We start from the raw sequence: 17,653 nt of genomic DNA, 5'->3' as shown, positions 1-17,653 counted from the left end.
TTCAAGCATTGTTTTTGTTTACCTTGTTGAAAGGGTCCCTACCTTCTCTCACTGTAACAAAAAATGAAATCAAAATAGTGCAGATCTGGGCATAATAATATTACTGCTGTCACAAACTACTGATCAAACAATAGTAACTTCAGCCATGGAATTGACTGCTAACACAAGGCATCATACATAGTAAAAAAAAACCTAGGGCACACTGTACGGTGCTGCCATTCAAGGTTGTTAGTAAGTCCAAGGATGTCTTCTTAGGTAAGATATTGTAGGTCATCCTCACTCAGTCTTCAGGAAGCATCACTTGTTGTGAAACAAAAGAGGCTTCACCATACCTGCCAAAACCTTTGGTAACTGTGAAGCAATCACCTCTGACATCATCTCTGGGAACTCAACCTTCATGGCGTCTGCCTGGATAAAGGTGCTCAGGCAGTACAGGTTGACCTTCTTCACAATCTAAATGGGTAGAGCCAGAGGAAGCCAACATTATCTTCAGGCAAACACTAGCCTACAAGGAACTCAACAAAAACTGTTTTATACACAAGACAGTAGCTTTGAAATAGAGATGGAAACAACTCAAATGAACTAAAAACTAACTTATTACACTATCTGATCCATCTAGGAGGTGATGTGAAATGGTTTTGGCTGGGTGTTACAAAATTATACTCCCTGAGAAGCATTCATTTTAGACTGTGAGCCAACCAGTTAAGGGTTGCACTGTGTTATTGGCATGTCTGTATTAGTTTCTGCCCTGCATAGACCCATAGCCTGTAAGGCCCAGTATGGCCTTGCTGGTCAAGGTGATCTCCAAGCCAGTATCCCTGAGATTAGGCCTTCAGTAAGAGTGCTTAGCCAATAAATTACATCAGGAGACAACTACTTCCAGTCATTGCAGCTTAAGTATTAGAATAACCATTTTTAAGACTGCACTTATTTACTGTCTTATTGAAGCTCTGAAAAAAAAAAAACACTATAACTACAATAGAACCATGAATTAGGCATGTGATTTAGCTGATTCTAAAGTATCAAAGTAAAATGCAACAATTTTAAATTCAGACAATGAAATGGGTGTTGTTTTTTAGCCGATAGATTTTGTTACATGTTACTTGCACCTGTGAGTTCCAGGGAAATGAGAGGAAGGAAAAGCGCTCCAGGACTTTCCTGCCAGTGACCAGCTCATCACTCACTTTCAAATCCATTTTCCTTTCCATACAACTTCAATCCTCAAAATTACACTAAAATCTTTGAGAAGTTACTTAACCAGGAGAGGCCAGCTGAAACACTTTAACTATTAAGTAAATAGTGAGCTAGTGACAGTACATACATCATTGCTGTTTTTGTTGAGCACCTAGTTATTTGTGCACATACTGTTATATTGTTGAGTTGTCAGCATGTTACAAAAGAATGAACTCTATGTGGTGTGGACATGAAACTCAATTCAAGAATTCTATGGAGTTATTACAGTAAATTCGGTATGACGGTACCCTAGTCCGTGTTCTATTGTATTATCATGGCCATGTGCAGCCACCACAGAGCTGTCTAAGCATCTTTATTAGCCATCATCACTGATATGATAAAATAATGTAATTAATTCACCTCGACTGACACTGATATTGGACCAAATAAAGACAGTATGTAGTAGTAGAATGTGGACGTAAAGATGTATAAAAAGTATTTTCAAATGCTTGTTAAATTATTTTGCAAAACTGATGTGGGCACATGTTCCATCCACAAATCCAGAGCTTGCGTATAAAAAGATTAATAAAAAAATGTCATGACTGCCCTTTACAGACATGCATGCGTTATATCACATCCCCTGTAATGGTAAATTTATCATATTGTGCAATCAGTAAACATATGTAGGCCTAATATCTTGGCCTTTCAATACAAGTTTAACAAAAGCACAATGAGTTCGACAATAACAAGATTTAAATTGTCACAATAACTAAAACACACATTTCAACTCAATTTACCTGGTTCTAAATGGGTCATACTAAGGATGAGTAACAGTCACGAAACCATTGTTGGCCTCTGACTTCTGAGAAAAGCAAGCCCATTTGACATTGTTGAAAGTATCCTTAAGAGTTGAAGAGGCCATTAACACATTAGGTGGGGACAGACTGGGTTGCTTTGGCCATTAGGGGCAGGCATGGGTGCACACAACCATCTCCTACCAACTCTGTGATTTTCAAACCCTTGTCAAATGAGGGTAATGCCCTTATCTCTAATGTTGATTATTGATTATGGCGGACCCTCACTAACGTCTGTAGTCACTAAACTCCAGTCCAGGTCTGCCAAATAACAAACAACTGAATCAATATTTGATACGTCAAGCTTAATGTCTTATTTTTACATAATGTTATGGCCTATATGTAGACCAAAAAGTAGAGATGATAGAACAAAAGTATATATTACTTTTCTGTTTGGTACTTATGGACATTTTATTACATGTGATCAGAGCTCACTACTAATAATGTCACATATTTTGTAACCACTGACACAAGCACTTCATACCTCATGCATGGCATCCATGACTTTGGTTAGGTGATAGAAGCGCTGAGAGCTGGCCACCAACCCTTTCTCCTTGATGTGGATGGCTTTGGTCAGCTCATGGATGTAGTTCTGTCTCATTTCATCAAACTGGTTTTGGCTTTTTAGACCCTCTAGTGGCACTGCAGAACAAAAATTGACAAAAAGAAAACCACCTGTTACATTACTAAATGAAACATCCCATTATTGTGTAGCACATTGTTAGCGATGATGTGAATCTAATCCAATACACTTTCTGGCAAATTAAGGAACTTGCTGTCCTTCAGCTGTCTGTTTAATGCATGTGATAAAAAAAACTCAAGTGGTTGTACACCTGGCTGTGTAAATGAGAAACCGATAATTCTACGTTGCTTTAGGAGCATATGGGTATGATTTGATTGGCTGTTGAACTCAACAATGTCAACAATCTTTACCCAGAATTGGACACTTCACCTTTAATTCACCTATGGCAAATACAATTATGACAAATCGGCCATTCATAGCTGTAGGCATGTGGAGAGCTGCCTGTTTCTGATGCTGTGTTGTAGTTCTGGCATGAGAACTATTCTGTAGAGGAACCATGCAGGGTGTGTTGTAATTACCATGTAATTCTTTTTCTCCTCAAGGACAACATATTTCTCATCCTTGAGGAGATTACTGTTATTGTTCAAACAACAGCAGGCTACAATTGATGCAATTCATAACTTGAAACAAAAAGCATATTGGCCAAACCAGAAGGAAAGAGTTGGTATTTCAGCCAGACAAAAGGTCATTTTACCAGTGTTGAGAAGCATCAGGGCTTTCATGCAGAGAAATTCTTCCCTGGTCACCTGAAGATTAGCAAACTCTTGTGGGATGACCTGCATTGCCAGGCACAGCTCATAGATTGGTGACTTTTTCATCCGCTCTCTATAAGCAAGAGATCAAAAAGGCATATTTCAATGAATTTTTTCATTAATCGCCAACATAAATACTAACATGTTTTGATATAATAAAATTACTCACTGGCTGAGAATGAGATCAGGGGCAAAGTATAAGTATTCACTGGTAACATTTTGAAAAGTCCTCCAGCCCAGAGAAAAAACCATCAGGTTCATCCAAGAGTACTGGATCAGCGTCATCTGGTCACTAATATGCAGACTACGAAATCCTTTTACAAACATATAACAGATGATCAGAGGATTTCTCTTTCAGACAGTGTTTTAAATTATATTATTCATAGTAGATTTGGAATGCACTTGGTAGGACTATGAAAAAAAGAGCCATATGGTTTTGAGGGTTCAGAATTCAGACATGATTAACCTGTGCACCTGCCTGTATTGGAAACGTTATTTATGCATGAGGACTTTCCATTTAATTAACCTTATTTTCCGTTGAGACATGACTCAACATTCATACCGAACCTTTCATGAATGTGGAAGACAGAACAACGAGAGCTTGTCAAAATAAAAGTCCAAAGTCGCAAAGCAGCATTGCTGTTTTTTGTCCAAACCTCTTACCTGATCACGTCACATCTGAGTCAATGGGCTACTCCCGTGCCAAAAAGACAGAACATGGTCAAGCAAATCATTTTTGTTTCATAAAAATGTATTTGTTTTATGATGTAACCTTTGCAGATGATTTCTCATCTTTTGCTATTGGGAATGTCCAACCGTTCCAAGTTACACAAATACGGGTCAGCTGAATGTAGGCTAGTTTACCTCCAAGTGTTAAACTCAGTGATTATGAATGCTTCACAACTTTTACAGTAAAGTGACATTCAATGTAGACTTCATAAGATATTCATGAAATATTTACAAAGGCTGGAGAGATTAAATTAATAGTATCCAGGTTACACAAATACGATGTTGGCTTTTATTTTGACAAGTTGTCGTTGTTCTGTCTTCCACATTCATGAAAGGTTTGGTATGAATGTTAAGTCATGTCTCATGAAACAGTCATGAATGCTTTATGTGCAGTTTATGACAGCTGCTATGAATGTGTTATGAACTCACCCGTCAAGTAAAGTGTTACCCAATTTCCTGTATATCTTTCCAACAATGACCCCCTGTGTGCAGTATATGTGGTTGTCCAGTAGCTGTTACCTGGGAGTGACTTTGACCATCTGACAATCCGCAGAAGTTGCCTCTCACAAAGCCGATTCAGGCTGTTAAGCAGCTGGTTAGGCATATCAGGCTGGGAGTTGTCAAAGCCAGAGTAGACCACCTCTGGCTCAATGCTGTCTAGTATACTGATGATCTGCGGGGAGAGCTGGAGCTCTCTTAAGCTGGGCATGCAGGGCATCGTGGTCATGGTCTGGCAATCCCCTGCGAGAGCCATGGGGGACTGGAACATCAGGGACGAGGGTAGCCCCATGGCCTTCATGGCCCCAAATCGCTTCAGTTTTCGTCCTGTAAAAAGACATAAATCAGCAATAATTACACTGATACCATATGGATTGAGGACTAAATCCTAATACTAATCGACCTCATACTCTAGTTTATTGTTATGGTTAATATGGATATGGTTAACATCTTTGGTTTAATTTTGGAGTGTCAAACATGAAACATGGTATATACTGTGTTGCTTTAAATGTATTAAAACAAACATATATATATATAGATGTTTAGCTTTTAGGTAATTTGTTGACAAACAGCCTCTTATCAGTGCCATTTGTGATTTTGTATGTTGTACTGTATGTTGATGAATCATTAGTTATAGAGGTTTTGTTTGAAAGGCAAGGCTGTTCACTTTAATACTTTATAGAATAATTTATCATACAGCCATTAATGTTGTATTGATGTATTCTTGTATTTTAAAAGTATAGGATCAATGGGTATCCATATAAAATACAAAGAAATGAATGACTTCGCTGAGCAGTTTAAACACCAATGTTTGATTAGTCTTCTATGTGAATAGGTTCTTCTGAAAAAAATATTTGTAAAAACAACTACACAGCCAGCAGTCAGACATTACTACCGTGACCTACTAAGATAGGAATTAAGAATCATACAGAGGAAAAGTACCTCCCAACATCATGCCAGCTTGGTAACACTTCCTGAGACGACATGCGGGGCAATTCTTTCTTCTAATCTTATCCACGATGCAGTCATTTCTCCCAGCACAAAGATAGTTATGATGGCCTGGACATCAGAGAGAGGAGAGAAAGGTTGTTAGGATACATTGAAACATAAGCCATCCCTTTGTCTCTAAGAAGAAAAGAAAGAGAAAAGGCATTGGTGAGGACAGGCAATGGCAGTGGGAAGAGATGGGTGCTGTATTTTACCCCACCAAAGGGGAGGTGTGCATGGGGGCAAGGGGTGGTAGGGGAGAGAGAGAAAGAGGAGTGAAGACAGGCGGAGAACTGAAACGAGGCTAAGGACATAGTGACATGGTCATGGTCAGACACAGTGGCTCTTATATATCTTCCTCTGAAAGATAACGAGAACAGCATGTAAGAAAATTAGAACATTGTGTGCTTTAACCAAAATGATAAAAGGCATTGCATTGCGGATTGCTGATCCAATTTACATGATTTCATATCATTTTTATGTGCATGGTACATGCTAAACTTAGCCAAAACATCTCAAATAAGTAGGGAAAAATAGTCTTCACTATGAAACCATTTGGCTGTCTGAAAACAAGGTTATCGTATGCTGATGGTGTTTAGGTGACGTTATTTCACTTTACCTTCAACTGCCCTTTTAAAAAATACTTTGCAGCTTCCGCATGTGACAACCCCATAGTGACAACCAGAGGCCTCATCTCCGCAGATGACACACACTCTTTGAGGAGGCATGCTGTGAAACAAACAAAAATCAAATTTATGATTGTCAAAATAATTATTTCAGAAGTAAATAAGTAACTAGATGAATTTCCCCACACAAAGTAGCGCACACTGCTCGCAGCGCAGTCCTTTCTTCAGGGCAGCCGTGGCCCACTGGTTAGCACTCTGGACTTGTAACCGGAGGGTTGCTGGTTCGAGCCCCAACCAGTGGGCCGCGGCTGAAGTGCCCTTGAGCAAGGCACCTAACCCCTCACTGCTCCCCGAGCGCCGCCGTTGTAGCAGGCAGCTCACTGCGCCGGGATTAGTGTGTGCTTCACCTCACTGTGTGTTCACTGTGTGCTGTTTGTGTTTCACTAACACCGATTGGGTTAAATGCAGAGACCAAATTTCCCTCAAGGGATCAAAAAAGTATATATACTTACTTATACTAAGTACGATTATAGTATCAAGCATCAAAAATACAAGAGAAATCAAAACAAATGTAAAAGCTCATACATTTCCACACGAGATATCAAAAGAGCTCTGATGTCACTGACATGCATGTGCGTGTGTAATTGACTGATAGGGCAGTTAATTTATGTGTTCTATTATAAATCATAATAGAAAGAGATAGAGAGAGATAGAGAGTGACATAATGTGTGTGTGTGTGTGTGTGTGTGTGTGTGTGTGTGTGTGTGTGTGTGTGTGTATTTGTGTGATACGTTCTAAGACTGTGAATCACTGGAATATGGAATAAACCAAAAGTTGACATGACCAGTATACATATAACATAACAAGTCAAGAAGGTAGTATACAATATCATATATTATTGATATCATGGTGATATTATTAGATATCATAACACTGCCAAAGAATAAATAATAAGAATAAATATTTGGTTGCACTTTACTTGAAGGTATCTACATAAGAGTGACATGACACTGTCATGAACGTGTCATAAACATTATAGACAAGTCATAAACGTTTATGACATTTAACGCTTCTGTCATTAATTGTCATTCGGTTTTTGTCATGACAAGTTAGGGTTAGCGTTAGAGTTAGGGTTCATGTGTCACTCTTATGTAGATACCTTCAAGTAAAGTGCTAACTAATATTTATTTACAGTAAACAGTAAAGAACATTTTAATCCCAACTAGGAATTATCACTGCCTTTTATAATCAGCCTACATTTTATGACTGTTTCAACTCTATGGAGGCTGAGGGTATTGTTAAGGGAAATTATTCTGCCAAGTTTCATAACATGCCACTTAAACTGTGTGTTTGTAATCAAATGTTAATGTTATGTAGCTTTTTCAGCTGATTCACTACAATTACAAAATGAAAATCTTTGGTAAGATTGATAAATGTAGGTTACGCTACTGGAATTTCCCTATATGTCATGCTCGTGAATTAAAGTAGCCTAGTTTAGAAGTTTGTGTTAAGGAATGCTCCAAAACTCGTAAGACAGATTTTACAAACTACTATGACAATATGATCCTTTCAAACGCAGCCGTGACCTACTGGTTAGCGCTTCGGACTTGTAGGCTAACCGGAGGGTTTCCGGTTCGAACCCCGACCAGTAAGAACGGCTGAAGTGTAGAGTACAGTGACCAAGGGGGCATTTGCGATTTTCAAGGGGGCACAATTTTTTTTTTTATTGGGGGTCGAATTGCCATTTGAATTTTGCAACACAAAGAGCGTCACGGGGGGCGCTATTTCTTTTCCATTTGAATAAAATGCCTCAAAACAATGGCAAAACGTTTTGCCCAAAATAATCCAAATTGTTTTCAGGCTGGCATTGTCAGTTTTGCCAAATATGTTTTCAAAATGCAATCCTACATTGCACCTTGAATATTAAATTGCAAAACGAATTGACAGTTAAATGATGAAACTGAATATTGAAATGCAAAATTAATTGCCATTTGAATTTTGAGACTGAAGTACCATGGCAAAATGGAATGCAATTCAATCCATGTTTATTTTATTTTTTAACCCAAATTATTCAAATTGATTTTAGGATTGCATTGTCACTTTGCAGATTAAAATACAATTTGTTGGAAATTATTGCAAATTGCAATATTAAATTACATATGTAATTGGCCATTGCATAATTGGCCATTGCATAAACATTATAAACAAGTCATAAACGTTTATGACATTTAACGCTTCTGTCATTCATTGTCATTCGGTTGGGCAGCCGTGGCCCACTGGTTAGCACTCTGGACTTGTAACCGGAGGGTCGCCGGTTCGAGCCCCGACCAGTGGGTCGCGGCTGAAGTGGCCCTTGAGCAAGGCACTTAACCTCACTGCTCCCCGAGTGCCGCCGTTGTATCAGGCAGCTCACTGCGCCGGGATTAGTGTGTTCACCACACTGTGTGCTGTTTGTGTTTCACTAATTCACTGATTGGGTTAAATGCAGAGACCAAATTTCCCTCACGGGATCAAAAAAGTATATATACTTATACTATACTTAATGTAATGTCTTTTTGAAATGCATATTGGAGATTGCATTCTCATTTTAATTAAGCTACACATATGCTTCCATTATATTAGGTATGAATATACAATCAACTCATACTGACAATTGCACTGCTAAATTTAAGACAGTCCATTGGTATCAGAAACCATAGGCGTAACACCCATCAATTAACTCCTGCCCATTCAATCTGGGGACATTATGTTTGAGCAGAATTTAAAACAGAGTTTGGTTTATAACACCATCAGGGTATCAAGAAATGCCTGGGCAATAGGTATAACTGAATGGGCTCCGCTCAACGAGATACCCTTTGAGAAATGTCCTTACCCAGAATATGTGGTGTAGTTGTTCGAGGGCCTCTGAAGAAAACCTGTGTTGATCCCATCAGTTGAGGAATATGCCGCTTGATGGTGCTGCTCTTCGGTCATTCCCATGGGCTGACCCCAAACTTGACTGTCCGCAGTTGAGGACTGAAGCGGCCATCTGGACATTTCGTTCTTGCAAATGAACAGATGCTGCTGAGATGCCTGTTGGTTTATCACATCATAATTAACCATACCTTTCCCAGAGACGCTCTCAGGAAATGGTTGTCGTGCGTTACTCTGGTTCAAATCGACAAATATGTTCGGAGAACTGCTGAGTTGGCCATTGCTGTGGCTTGGGAACGATGGCACGTCGACCATAAAGTCGAATTGCTGTTTCTTGCCATTGTTGTAACAACTGTTCGTGGCAGACACGTTTGATGTAAGATCAAGATCGGAACCGTGAGGATCCATTATGAGAGACGGTTCTTTCTCATCTTTTATAAACTTGCACATATCTCCCTGTAATGCAGTTGACGCAGATGAGCTTTGCGAACTTTCAGGAGACACAGACTGCTTCATCTGAAATGATTTGCTAAGATTCCACGGGTCGTGCTCGGATTTAATATATTCTTCCGTACGATCGCTGTACTTTTTGTTAAACACTTTGTCTGTTACGCATTTGAGGACGACGCTCTCGCTGATTGATTCAGGCTCTGTGCATAAAGTTGTCACATTTCCGAAACTACTCAGACCGGTGGAGAAGCAAACCGTCGTCTCCTTATAGCCAGTTGCATTGTCGCCTCCAGCGTCCGGATATTTTTCTATGAAGTCATTTACTCTTTTGCCAGTACATGAATCTACAGTGGAATTAATACTTTCCATTCTGTCGACAAGATTCCGTTTTCCGTTTTGAAAATATAGTTGAAAATCTCCAGAGCGCACTGTAGCAAAAACCCGCTTCCTCTTGTGATTGGCGCCGTCTATTCCATCCAACCCCTCGTTTACAGATTACTCCCTGCGGCCAAGGACTGCACAGAAACGTATCTAGCCTACCTTAAATGTGCCTATTAGTCAGTTGCGACTCCATGAGTAGGCTAATACCGATTTTCTTCAATTAAATGGGCTATGAAATTAATTTCAGAACACAATAAAGGTCGACTAAGGAGAATAAACGTGCTAAACATTCTAGACTCACTTTTAGGCTACTATGAAGAGGCATGCCACTGAACAACACCCCCTTCAGACCAGCCTCTTTTTTGAAATTACAATTAGCATTTTCTGTCACTAGTGTTTGCACTAGGACTACACCCATATGAGATTGTTTAGAAATAATATTGATTATTATAGCCTAAGCCTATAATTTATCATATCTAAAGGCTCATCCACTATCACTGTTTACAATAAGCCTACCCTGTTGGTAGGCCTGGGAGTGTGTCTTATTAATGAATAGCCTATACTGTAGAATATTGGTTGACAATTTATTGGAGACCAGCTTAGTCTATTTCAGAGATTTTTGACTTGACCACCTAACCATTATAGGCTATGCATTATATGCATTTTAAGGTTTGTGAAATGTAATTCCACCATATGAAAATACCTCGTGTAGCTTCATATAGCTAAACAAAATGAGGTTGAGAAAAAAAAGTTTAGGCCTAGGCTACTCGAAGCAACCCTACCCAAAATCATTTTTTGAGGCATTCTTTGTATAGCCTATTATGACTTGTTGTATCTCTATAGGAGATTGGCTTCTCGGTCTGAGCTGAGGAGGTCGAGATGACCAAGAGCGATCCTTTTAGGGACCATTTTAGTCACCTTGACAACTAGACTTCCATGAAATGCGATGTGTTGTAAAATGTGTAAGCCTAATTCATAATTTAGGCCTACTGCACCTTGATCATTCCCTATGTGTGAAATAAAAATTATATTGTTTAGTATGTAATCTAAAATAAGATCACAAAACTGAGGCAAAAGGTTGGTTCTGTAATTATGAGCTACGTATTGGATAAAAATATTGCTGTTTTTCTACCTTTGATAAGTTTTTAGGTCAGTGATGCAAATTCTCCCTTCATCAAACACACTCTTTCTCTCTCTCTCTCTCTCTCTCTCTCTCTCTCTCTCTCTCTTTCACACACACACACACACACACACACACACACATGTGTAAAGCACACACAACAGAAACAGAAGGGTGGCCCCACAGTGGGCAGGAAAGAGATGGGTACTGTAAGTAAGTTGTTAATGTGCCTGAGAGGTCAGAACACTCTGTGAAACATCACCCCCCCAGACTGTGATGAGGAATGGGTGCTATGGCAAAGCTAATGTCACACTCACAGGCATATTATACCATGCAATTGGATGAGTCAAGGCTCCCCTCTCATAAACTCACAGGAAATGTAAATGTGAGGTGAAATGTAAATGTAATGACCAAATGTAATGAACACAATACTCATAATAATTGCATTTATCATGATGCATGAGGTGTTTTGTACATTTAACTGGACAATTTATGGAAGAAGCATGATACGGTCATATCATCTCAGCATATGTCTCAGACCCTCAGAGATGTTTCTTTTATAGTTATTTTATAGTAATAGATTCAGAATGTGATAGGATCCTTAATTTGATTTTTGTCAGAATATGAAATGCACATGGTAACAAAAATGAGAAAACATTGCCATCTTGTGGGCACAATCATCTGTATTCTAAATATATTCTAGAACATCCACCTGGCACACATAAACGACTATACACTAAATATAAATAATAGTTTAATTAAAGTTGAACAATATTTTAATAAAAAAAGGAAGAAACAACAGATACAGAGGAAGAGGAAGCCGACTATAAAATTAGTGCTGTCAAACGATTAATTAATCGCGATTAATCGCTGAATTCCTATAGTTAATCACGATTAATCACATATTTTATCATATGGTTAAAATTCTATTATTTTGCATTTCTGAACTTTCCAGGACCACACCACACCACACGACCAGATACAACACAACTCGACTCAAAGTTTTATCTGATCTCATCTCTCTCATCACCACGACTACAGAGACGCTTATTAACAATAAAGCAATTATTGTGTATCTTGATTGGGATTCAAATGAAAGCAAAGCAAGTTACTTTATTAACTGAACTTTAAGATGTAGGTCTATTTGATTATTTCAAATCAAATTTCAAAAGATGTGCAGCAGACCTGAGGCAACACAATATTCTTTAGAAATTTAGCTGATATAAACGGAAATAAATGCTACCGCAGAAGTGCGTGCACAAAATGTAGGCCTACACACATTATGAGGTAGCCTGGAAACCAGACTCTCTGACTTCGCAGAGAGTCTGGGCCCACTTCCCCGATAACGACGCAGACACGCTCTTAAGAGGGTTTTCTACGATTCATCTTACGATCGTTCGTTTGGTTTTTCCGACTGTTTCCCGAACATGCTCGTAGGCGCGTGCACTGCTCTTAAGATGCTCTTAAGGGGAGCTGTCCACGTTAATAGTTCTGAAATATCCTCTGATTTGACGGTGATGTCAGGTGACTGCACGTCACAGCTATAGGTCTACCATTTAAACTTCGAATCTACACATTAATTCACATTAATACGAAAATAGAAACACTTTGACATCTGCATGTAAGCATCCCAATATACCACACAGAGACATAAATAATTGTAATTCTTTTAAGATTAGATTGTTGCACCATGCAATATTTTTTCGCGGTGTCACTTAAGAACACGTTTGAAGATAAGAAAGAAGTCGAGTAAGAAAGAGAGGAAATGTGTAGGCTTAGATTTTGATGCAGTAGGCTACAGACTACACCACATGTTGCTTTCTCTGCTTTTTACCTCATAGGCCTAATAAAATATTCACTTAGCAAAGATAATGTCAAACTATTCTGGCAACGCCTCGTTTCATAACTTGATTGCATTTTTGTCCTTTTTCATCACATTATTATGACCATTAAATGTAGGCTATTTTGCACGCTAAAATCTGATTCATCACAGGTAAACACAATAAAGAATGGGAACGTAAAATGGATTATGTATTCTAAGTTGTAATTCCTCTGTATGTCCTGTTGGTGACCTCAGTGAGAAGTGCTAAGGCGCTCTTAGCCGGTAACGAGTAGGCCTACTCTGGAGCACTCGTAGATCTATTTTCACGACGCTCTTAAGTTACGATGGTTTCGGGAAACAGTCGGCAAATCTTAAGACGTTCGTAAGAGGGACTTTACGACACTCTTAGGCTTAAGATGCTTTCGGGAAACTGGGCCCTGGTGTGCGGAGTTGTAATGAAAAGAATGGAATCTAATGTAAATGAATGTCGAAAGCAGTGCATCGCAAATAGTAGCTGCCAGAGCCATATAAAGGTACCTTTATATGGCTCTGGTAGCTGCCAAAGAGGAATGTTGATAACAGAACAAGTGACGGTGAAAGAATCTTTGGCGGCACACATTTAATGCGTCAGCCTAGGCTACTACTCTTGTGCCAGCTCGTAAGTACGACGGAGTATTAGGGCCACACATGAAGAAAAAAAATATTTTTGCCATGGCGAGATTAAACTCGACATGTTGACTTTAAAGTCGCCACGTCGACATTAAACTCGACATTTCGAGAATAAAGTTGAAACATCATATCTACTTTAATCTCGACATGTCGACTTTAAAGTCGACATGCTGACATTGAACTCGCAATAGGCCCTACTGTTTAAACATATACCTACACAGTTTAAGCTATGTAGCCTACACTAACACACAATATGTTACATAAAAGAAAAATGGGCTTCAAATAGGTGTTATTTCAGCTAGATTGCAGATATTCAGATAGATTGCGTCTTGTCTGTTAACTACTCATTGCCGTCATCGTGAAGTGCTGTCTCGCGGTTATGGAAATACCATGCACTATGCTGTTTAGGCTAAATTGCTAGAAAAATATCCAATGATATAATGTTTCTATACAAAATGTTATTTTACTCTGTTTTACGTGGTTAAGGCCACTGCACATCCAAATAACTGCCCTTCATGACCCACAGGCCGTCACTCTCCAGGATAACATGGCAAAACTCATTTTTCTAAAACTGCTTTTCCATGTCTCACCTGCAATACGTATAGGAGGCTAGAAACACAGGTATAGCCTAAGCATATACTATTTTGATCCCGTGAGAGAATATGTGTGCATGCACTTTATTTATGCACTTTGTGTGCATATGTGTGCATGTAGGCTAACCTGACCCTAGCCAGATGAATGTCGTTCCGCTTAGCTCCGCCTAGCTTCACTCACATCCATCTGGGACCTCTTCCATTGAGAGTGATTTCTCCAACCAACTTTATGGTTTAGCCAATCAGGACGCAGGGCGGGAGTTTCATAGATGTGACATAGCGTAGCATAGCGTGTGAGTCTGTTATTAGTGTCACGGGTTGGCTTCGATGTGAGTGGTTGAAGTAGCACGTCAATAGATGACGGACAAGTGGCTTATTCAATCATATGCAAGCATTTTTTGATTAGGCCCAGCCTTCTGAAGCAACACTTCAATGGATCGGTTCCAGATGGATGAGTGGAGCTAGGCGGAGCGAAATTCATCTGGCTATTGCCAGGTTACATGTAGGCTAGCCTACATGGGGTGGTCGGGAGGACAGCTTAATTCGTCCCTCCATAGACATTCAGCAATAGGCTGTTTTGCATCCATTACAAACAAGCAACGTGAAAGTCTAGGATTGGGGAGAGCGCCTAGTATGCCTCTAGTGCATAAGCATGAAGTTGAACCTTTAGATGAAAAACAACACTTTTAATAATAGGCCTACAATAAATAAAAAACGCTATGACGTTTAGGCTACTTTTGACCATTTATAAGCCTGTAACTCCATTGATAAGGACCTAACAGCAAAGTATTTGGCTGAGCAAGCGTAAGTTAATATGTTCTATGTTTTGTCCACATGATATAGGCCTATGTCTAATCATTGTTGCACTGGAACACTCTGAATCATTGTTGCACTTGTTGCATTGTTTCATTCGTCCTCCCTTTCAATCGTCCCGAGCGGTCGTTCTCTCTCCAAACTAACTTTATTCTCAAAATGTTGAGTTTCATGTCGACACGTCGAGATTAAAGTCGACGTGATATTTCAACTTCATTCTCGAAATGTTGAGTTTAATGTCGACATGGCGACATTAAAGTCGATACGTCAAGATTAAAGTCGATATTACATTTCAACTTTATTCTCAAAATATCGAGTTTAATGTTGACATGGCGACTTTAAAGTCGACATGTTGAGTTTAATCTTGTCATGGCAAAAATATTTTTTTCCTTCATGTGTGGCCCTAATACTCCATCGTACATAAGCCCAAACAAGTGTGTGCAGCATGCCTTTACATAGCCTACTAACAGCGCATCATCATAAAGATACATTTTAGAGGAAAACAAGTTAACATTATACCATTGATTCCAATGGGAAAGACAGCTAGTAATCACACGTTGACGTTACATCTATTTTTAATTCACAGGACATACAATCATTTTACTAACACAGCAGTTATGAAGAATTATGTTTATGTAACTTACTCATGTCGAAACTACGTACATTACCAACCTAATTCGTTTGCAATACCCCATGTTGAGAACAAATTTAGCATGTACACTTACCATAATATCCCATGCAAAACGGTTAGCTTGCTAGCTAGCTGTGGAACTTCAGTATAACATAGCCAATTATCTCACCTACTGTAGTTGTAGGAAATAGGCTACGTTCATATTACAAGTGATAGAATGAATGTGTGACTTATGTTTAGTTGATGTTATGACATGTAAAGTTAAGCTTGCTGAACTTAGTTATAGTCAGCCACGGGCAGTTTGACTGTGCCTATTGATACATTCGTGACACTCCTGTAAACTAAAGAGCAAACCATAGGAACATGGTCACATTAATCCCATAAACACACAGATAACTCTTACACCAACCTTATTTTGTGCCTTTTATTTACGTTTGTTTTTAAAGATTTAGTAAGTATAAGCCCTTTTCGCTGCCCACTTCGATGCAGCATAGGTTTCCATTATATCAGTCATCTTTTCCCTAAAAGGGAGCATGTGCGTGCAGCACATACAACGTTCCATTCCATTAGTCAGTGCCAGAGCCATATAAATAATTTATATGGCTCTGGTCAGTGCTATTGTTTAGTTTCCGGTCTAGCTAAACCCAGTGTGGTGTTGTAGTTGTTCTAACGTTACTAGTTGTTGCAACAGCATGTGAAAAAACTACAAAGTTTGTTTAACCAAAAAGAACGTTAATCTCGCATTAAAAACAATTGACGCCGTTAAAATAGGTTTACGTTAACGCTGTTAATAACGCGTTTAACTGACACAACACTAACAGCACTATAAATACATCTGTTTGTCATGATTTACAGTAGTCTACTCAAACTATTGAACCTGTCACCTAGAACTGTCATATGAACTGACAAGCAAGAACAGCTCCAAAGTGCTTTTCCCAATGTTACCAATGCACTTAGGCGTTACTCATTTTGGCTTTTGCTTTAGAATTCTGTGCTTGATTTCCACTTTGGTCATCTATAGTGCACATAGTGAGTCAAATTTGTTTATCTTTTGTGCATTGCAACTAAACATGATTCATCATGGGATCACTTGGCTAATGTGTTCATTATGAGGTCTTCTTTTGCAAAATAGTTTCCATAACTGTGTTTCATGCAATTTTATCTCTCTCTCTCTTTCTCTCTCTCTCTTTCTCTCTCTCGCTTCTTCTCTATGGCTTAGCTCTTTTAATGTTTTTTTCAGTGGTGGGTCACCTCACACATAAAAGACACCAGCCGCCAGTGACCTTGCCAAAACTGCAAGGTCAACTTCCACATCATTTACTGTAGTCACCTGCACATCTTTGAGAGCAATGTCATCATTAATCTTATGACTTCAAACAAACAGCAGACTTTTGCACATCATACAAATGCTTGTGTACAATTGCATGTTTTTTACATTTTCAATTGCTGATGTCATGTCAGTCAAATGCATTGTAGAGGATCTCTGTTGAATAGTCCTTCCTTCAAAAATAGTTAGGCTAAAGTCAATTTCAATTTCAATTTCAATTAAATTTCACTTATAGAGCGCCAAAACATTACACATGTCTCATGGCGCTTTACAGAATGTTAGACAATCAGAGAAAAGAAAAGAAGGCCCATGGGTAAGAGGGGCGAGGAAAAACTCCCTAGAATTGAAGATACATATAGGAAGAAACCTCGAGCAGATCCACGACTCAAGGGCCTGACCTATCTGCCTAGGGTCAGTTACAGAACAGTAAGGTCTGTATACATGATAAATGCATAAGTTAGTCAGATGTAGAGAATAGAACATGGTGTTTAAAGCCACCTGAGGTGTATGTTACAAGAGGTGGTATGGTTACATATCCGGTATGATAATGCATGAATCCTATTTAGTGTCAGAAAGTTCAAATAGTCCAATGTAGGAAATGGAATTGTCCAGGGGGATTATGAGTTGTCATAGGGCAAGTGGTGGGACGCTAGGCTGTACGGGCCAGGAATCCGGGCAGGGGGGACAGTAATAGGTGGCAGTCGTAGGCATGGGACTTCAGGTGAGATGGGT

General features: G+C 39.1%; 1 protein-coding gene across 1 annotated transcript; it reads right to left on the bottom strand.

Annotated features, from left to right (window-relative positions):
- On the bottom strand, positions 1–10,247 carry pgr (progesterone receptor). The gene is made up of 8 exons (XM_048264710.1): positions 9,075–10,247; positions 6,196–6,305; positions 5,532–5,648; positions 4,611–4,916; positions 3,532–3,676; positions 3,305–3,435; positions 2,512–2,669; positions 1–453 (listed from the first exon to the last, which is right to left on the bottom strand). The coding sequence occupies exons 1-8, from the start codon at positions 9,932–9,934 to the stop codon at positions 298–300; spliced, it is 1,983 nt and encodes a 660-aa protein (XP_048120667.1). The 5' UTR covers positions 9,935–10,247; the 3' UTR covers positions 1–297.
- Positions 10,248–17,653: the final 7,406 nt, after the last annotated feature.

Source organism: Alosa alosa, chromosome 15 (genome assembly GCF_017589495.1).
Source record: "Alosa alosa isolate M-15738 ecotype Scorff River chromosome 15, AALO_Geno_1.1, whole genome shotgun sequence".
NCBI lineage: Eukaryota > Metazoa > Chordata > Actinopteri > Clupeiformes > Clupeidae > Alosa > Alosa alosa.
This window is presented reverse-complemented; position numbering and strand designations above follow the sequence as displayed.

Bases quoted from the DNA above. Each gene is read 5' to 3' on its own strand.
- pgr (XM_048264710.1), bottom strand. From the start codon at position 9,934: ATGGAAAGTATTAATTCCACTGTAGATTCATGTACTGGCAAAAGAGTA. The intron at 6,306-9,074 runs GTAAGGACATTT...TTTGTTTCACAG, and splicing joins AACTACACCACATATTCTGG to CATGCCTCCTCAAAGAGTGT. The intron at 3,677-4,610 runs GTAACAGCTACT...TGTTTGTAAAAG, and splicing joins ATGGTCAAAGTCACTCCCAG to GATTTCGTAGTCTGCATATT.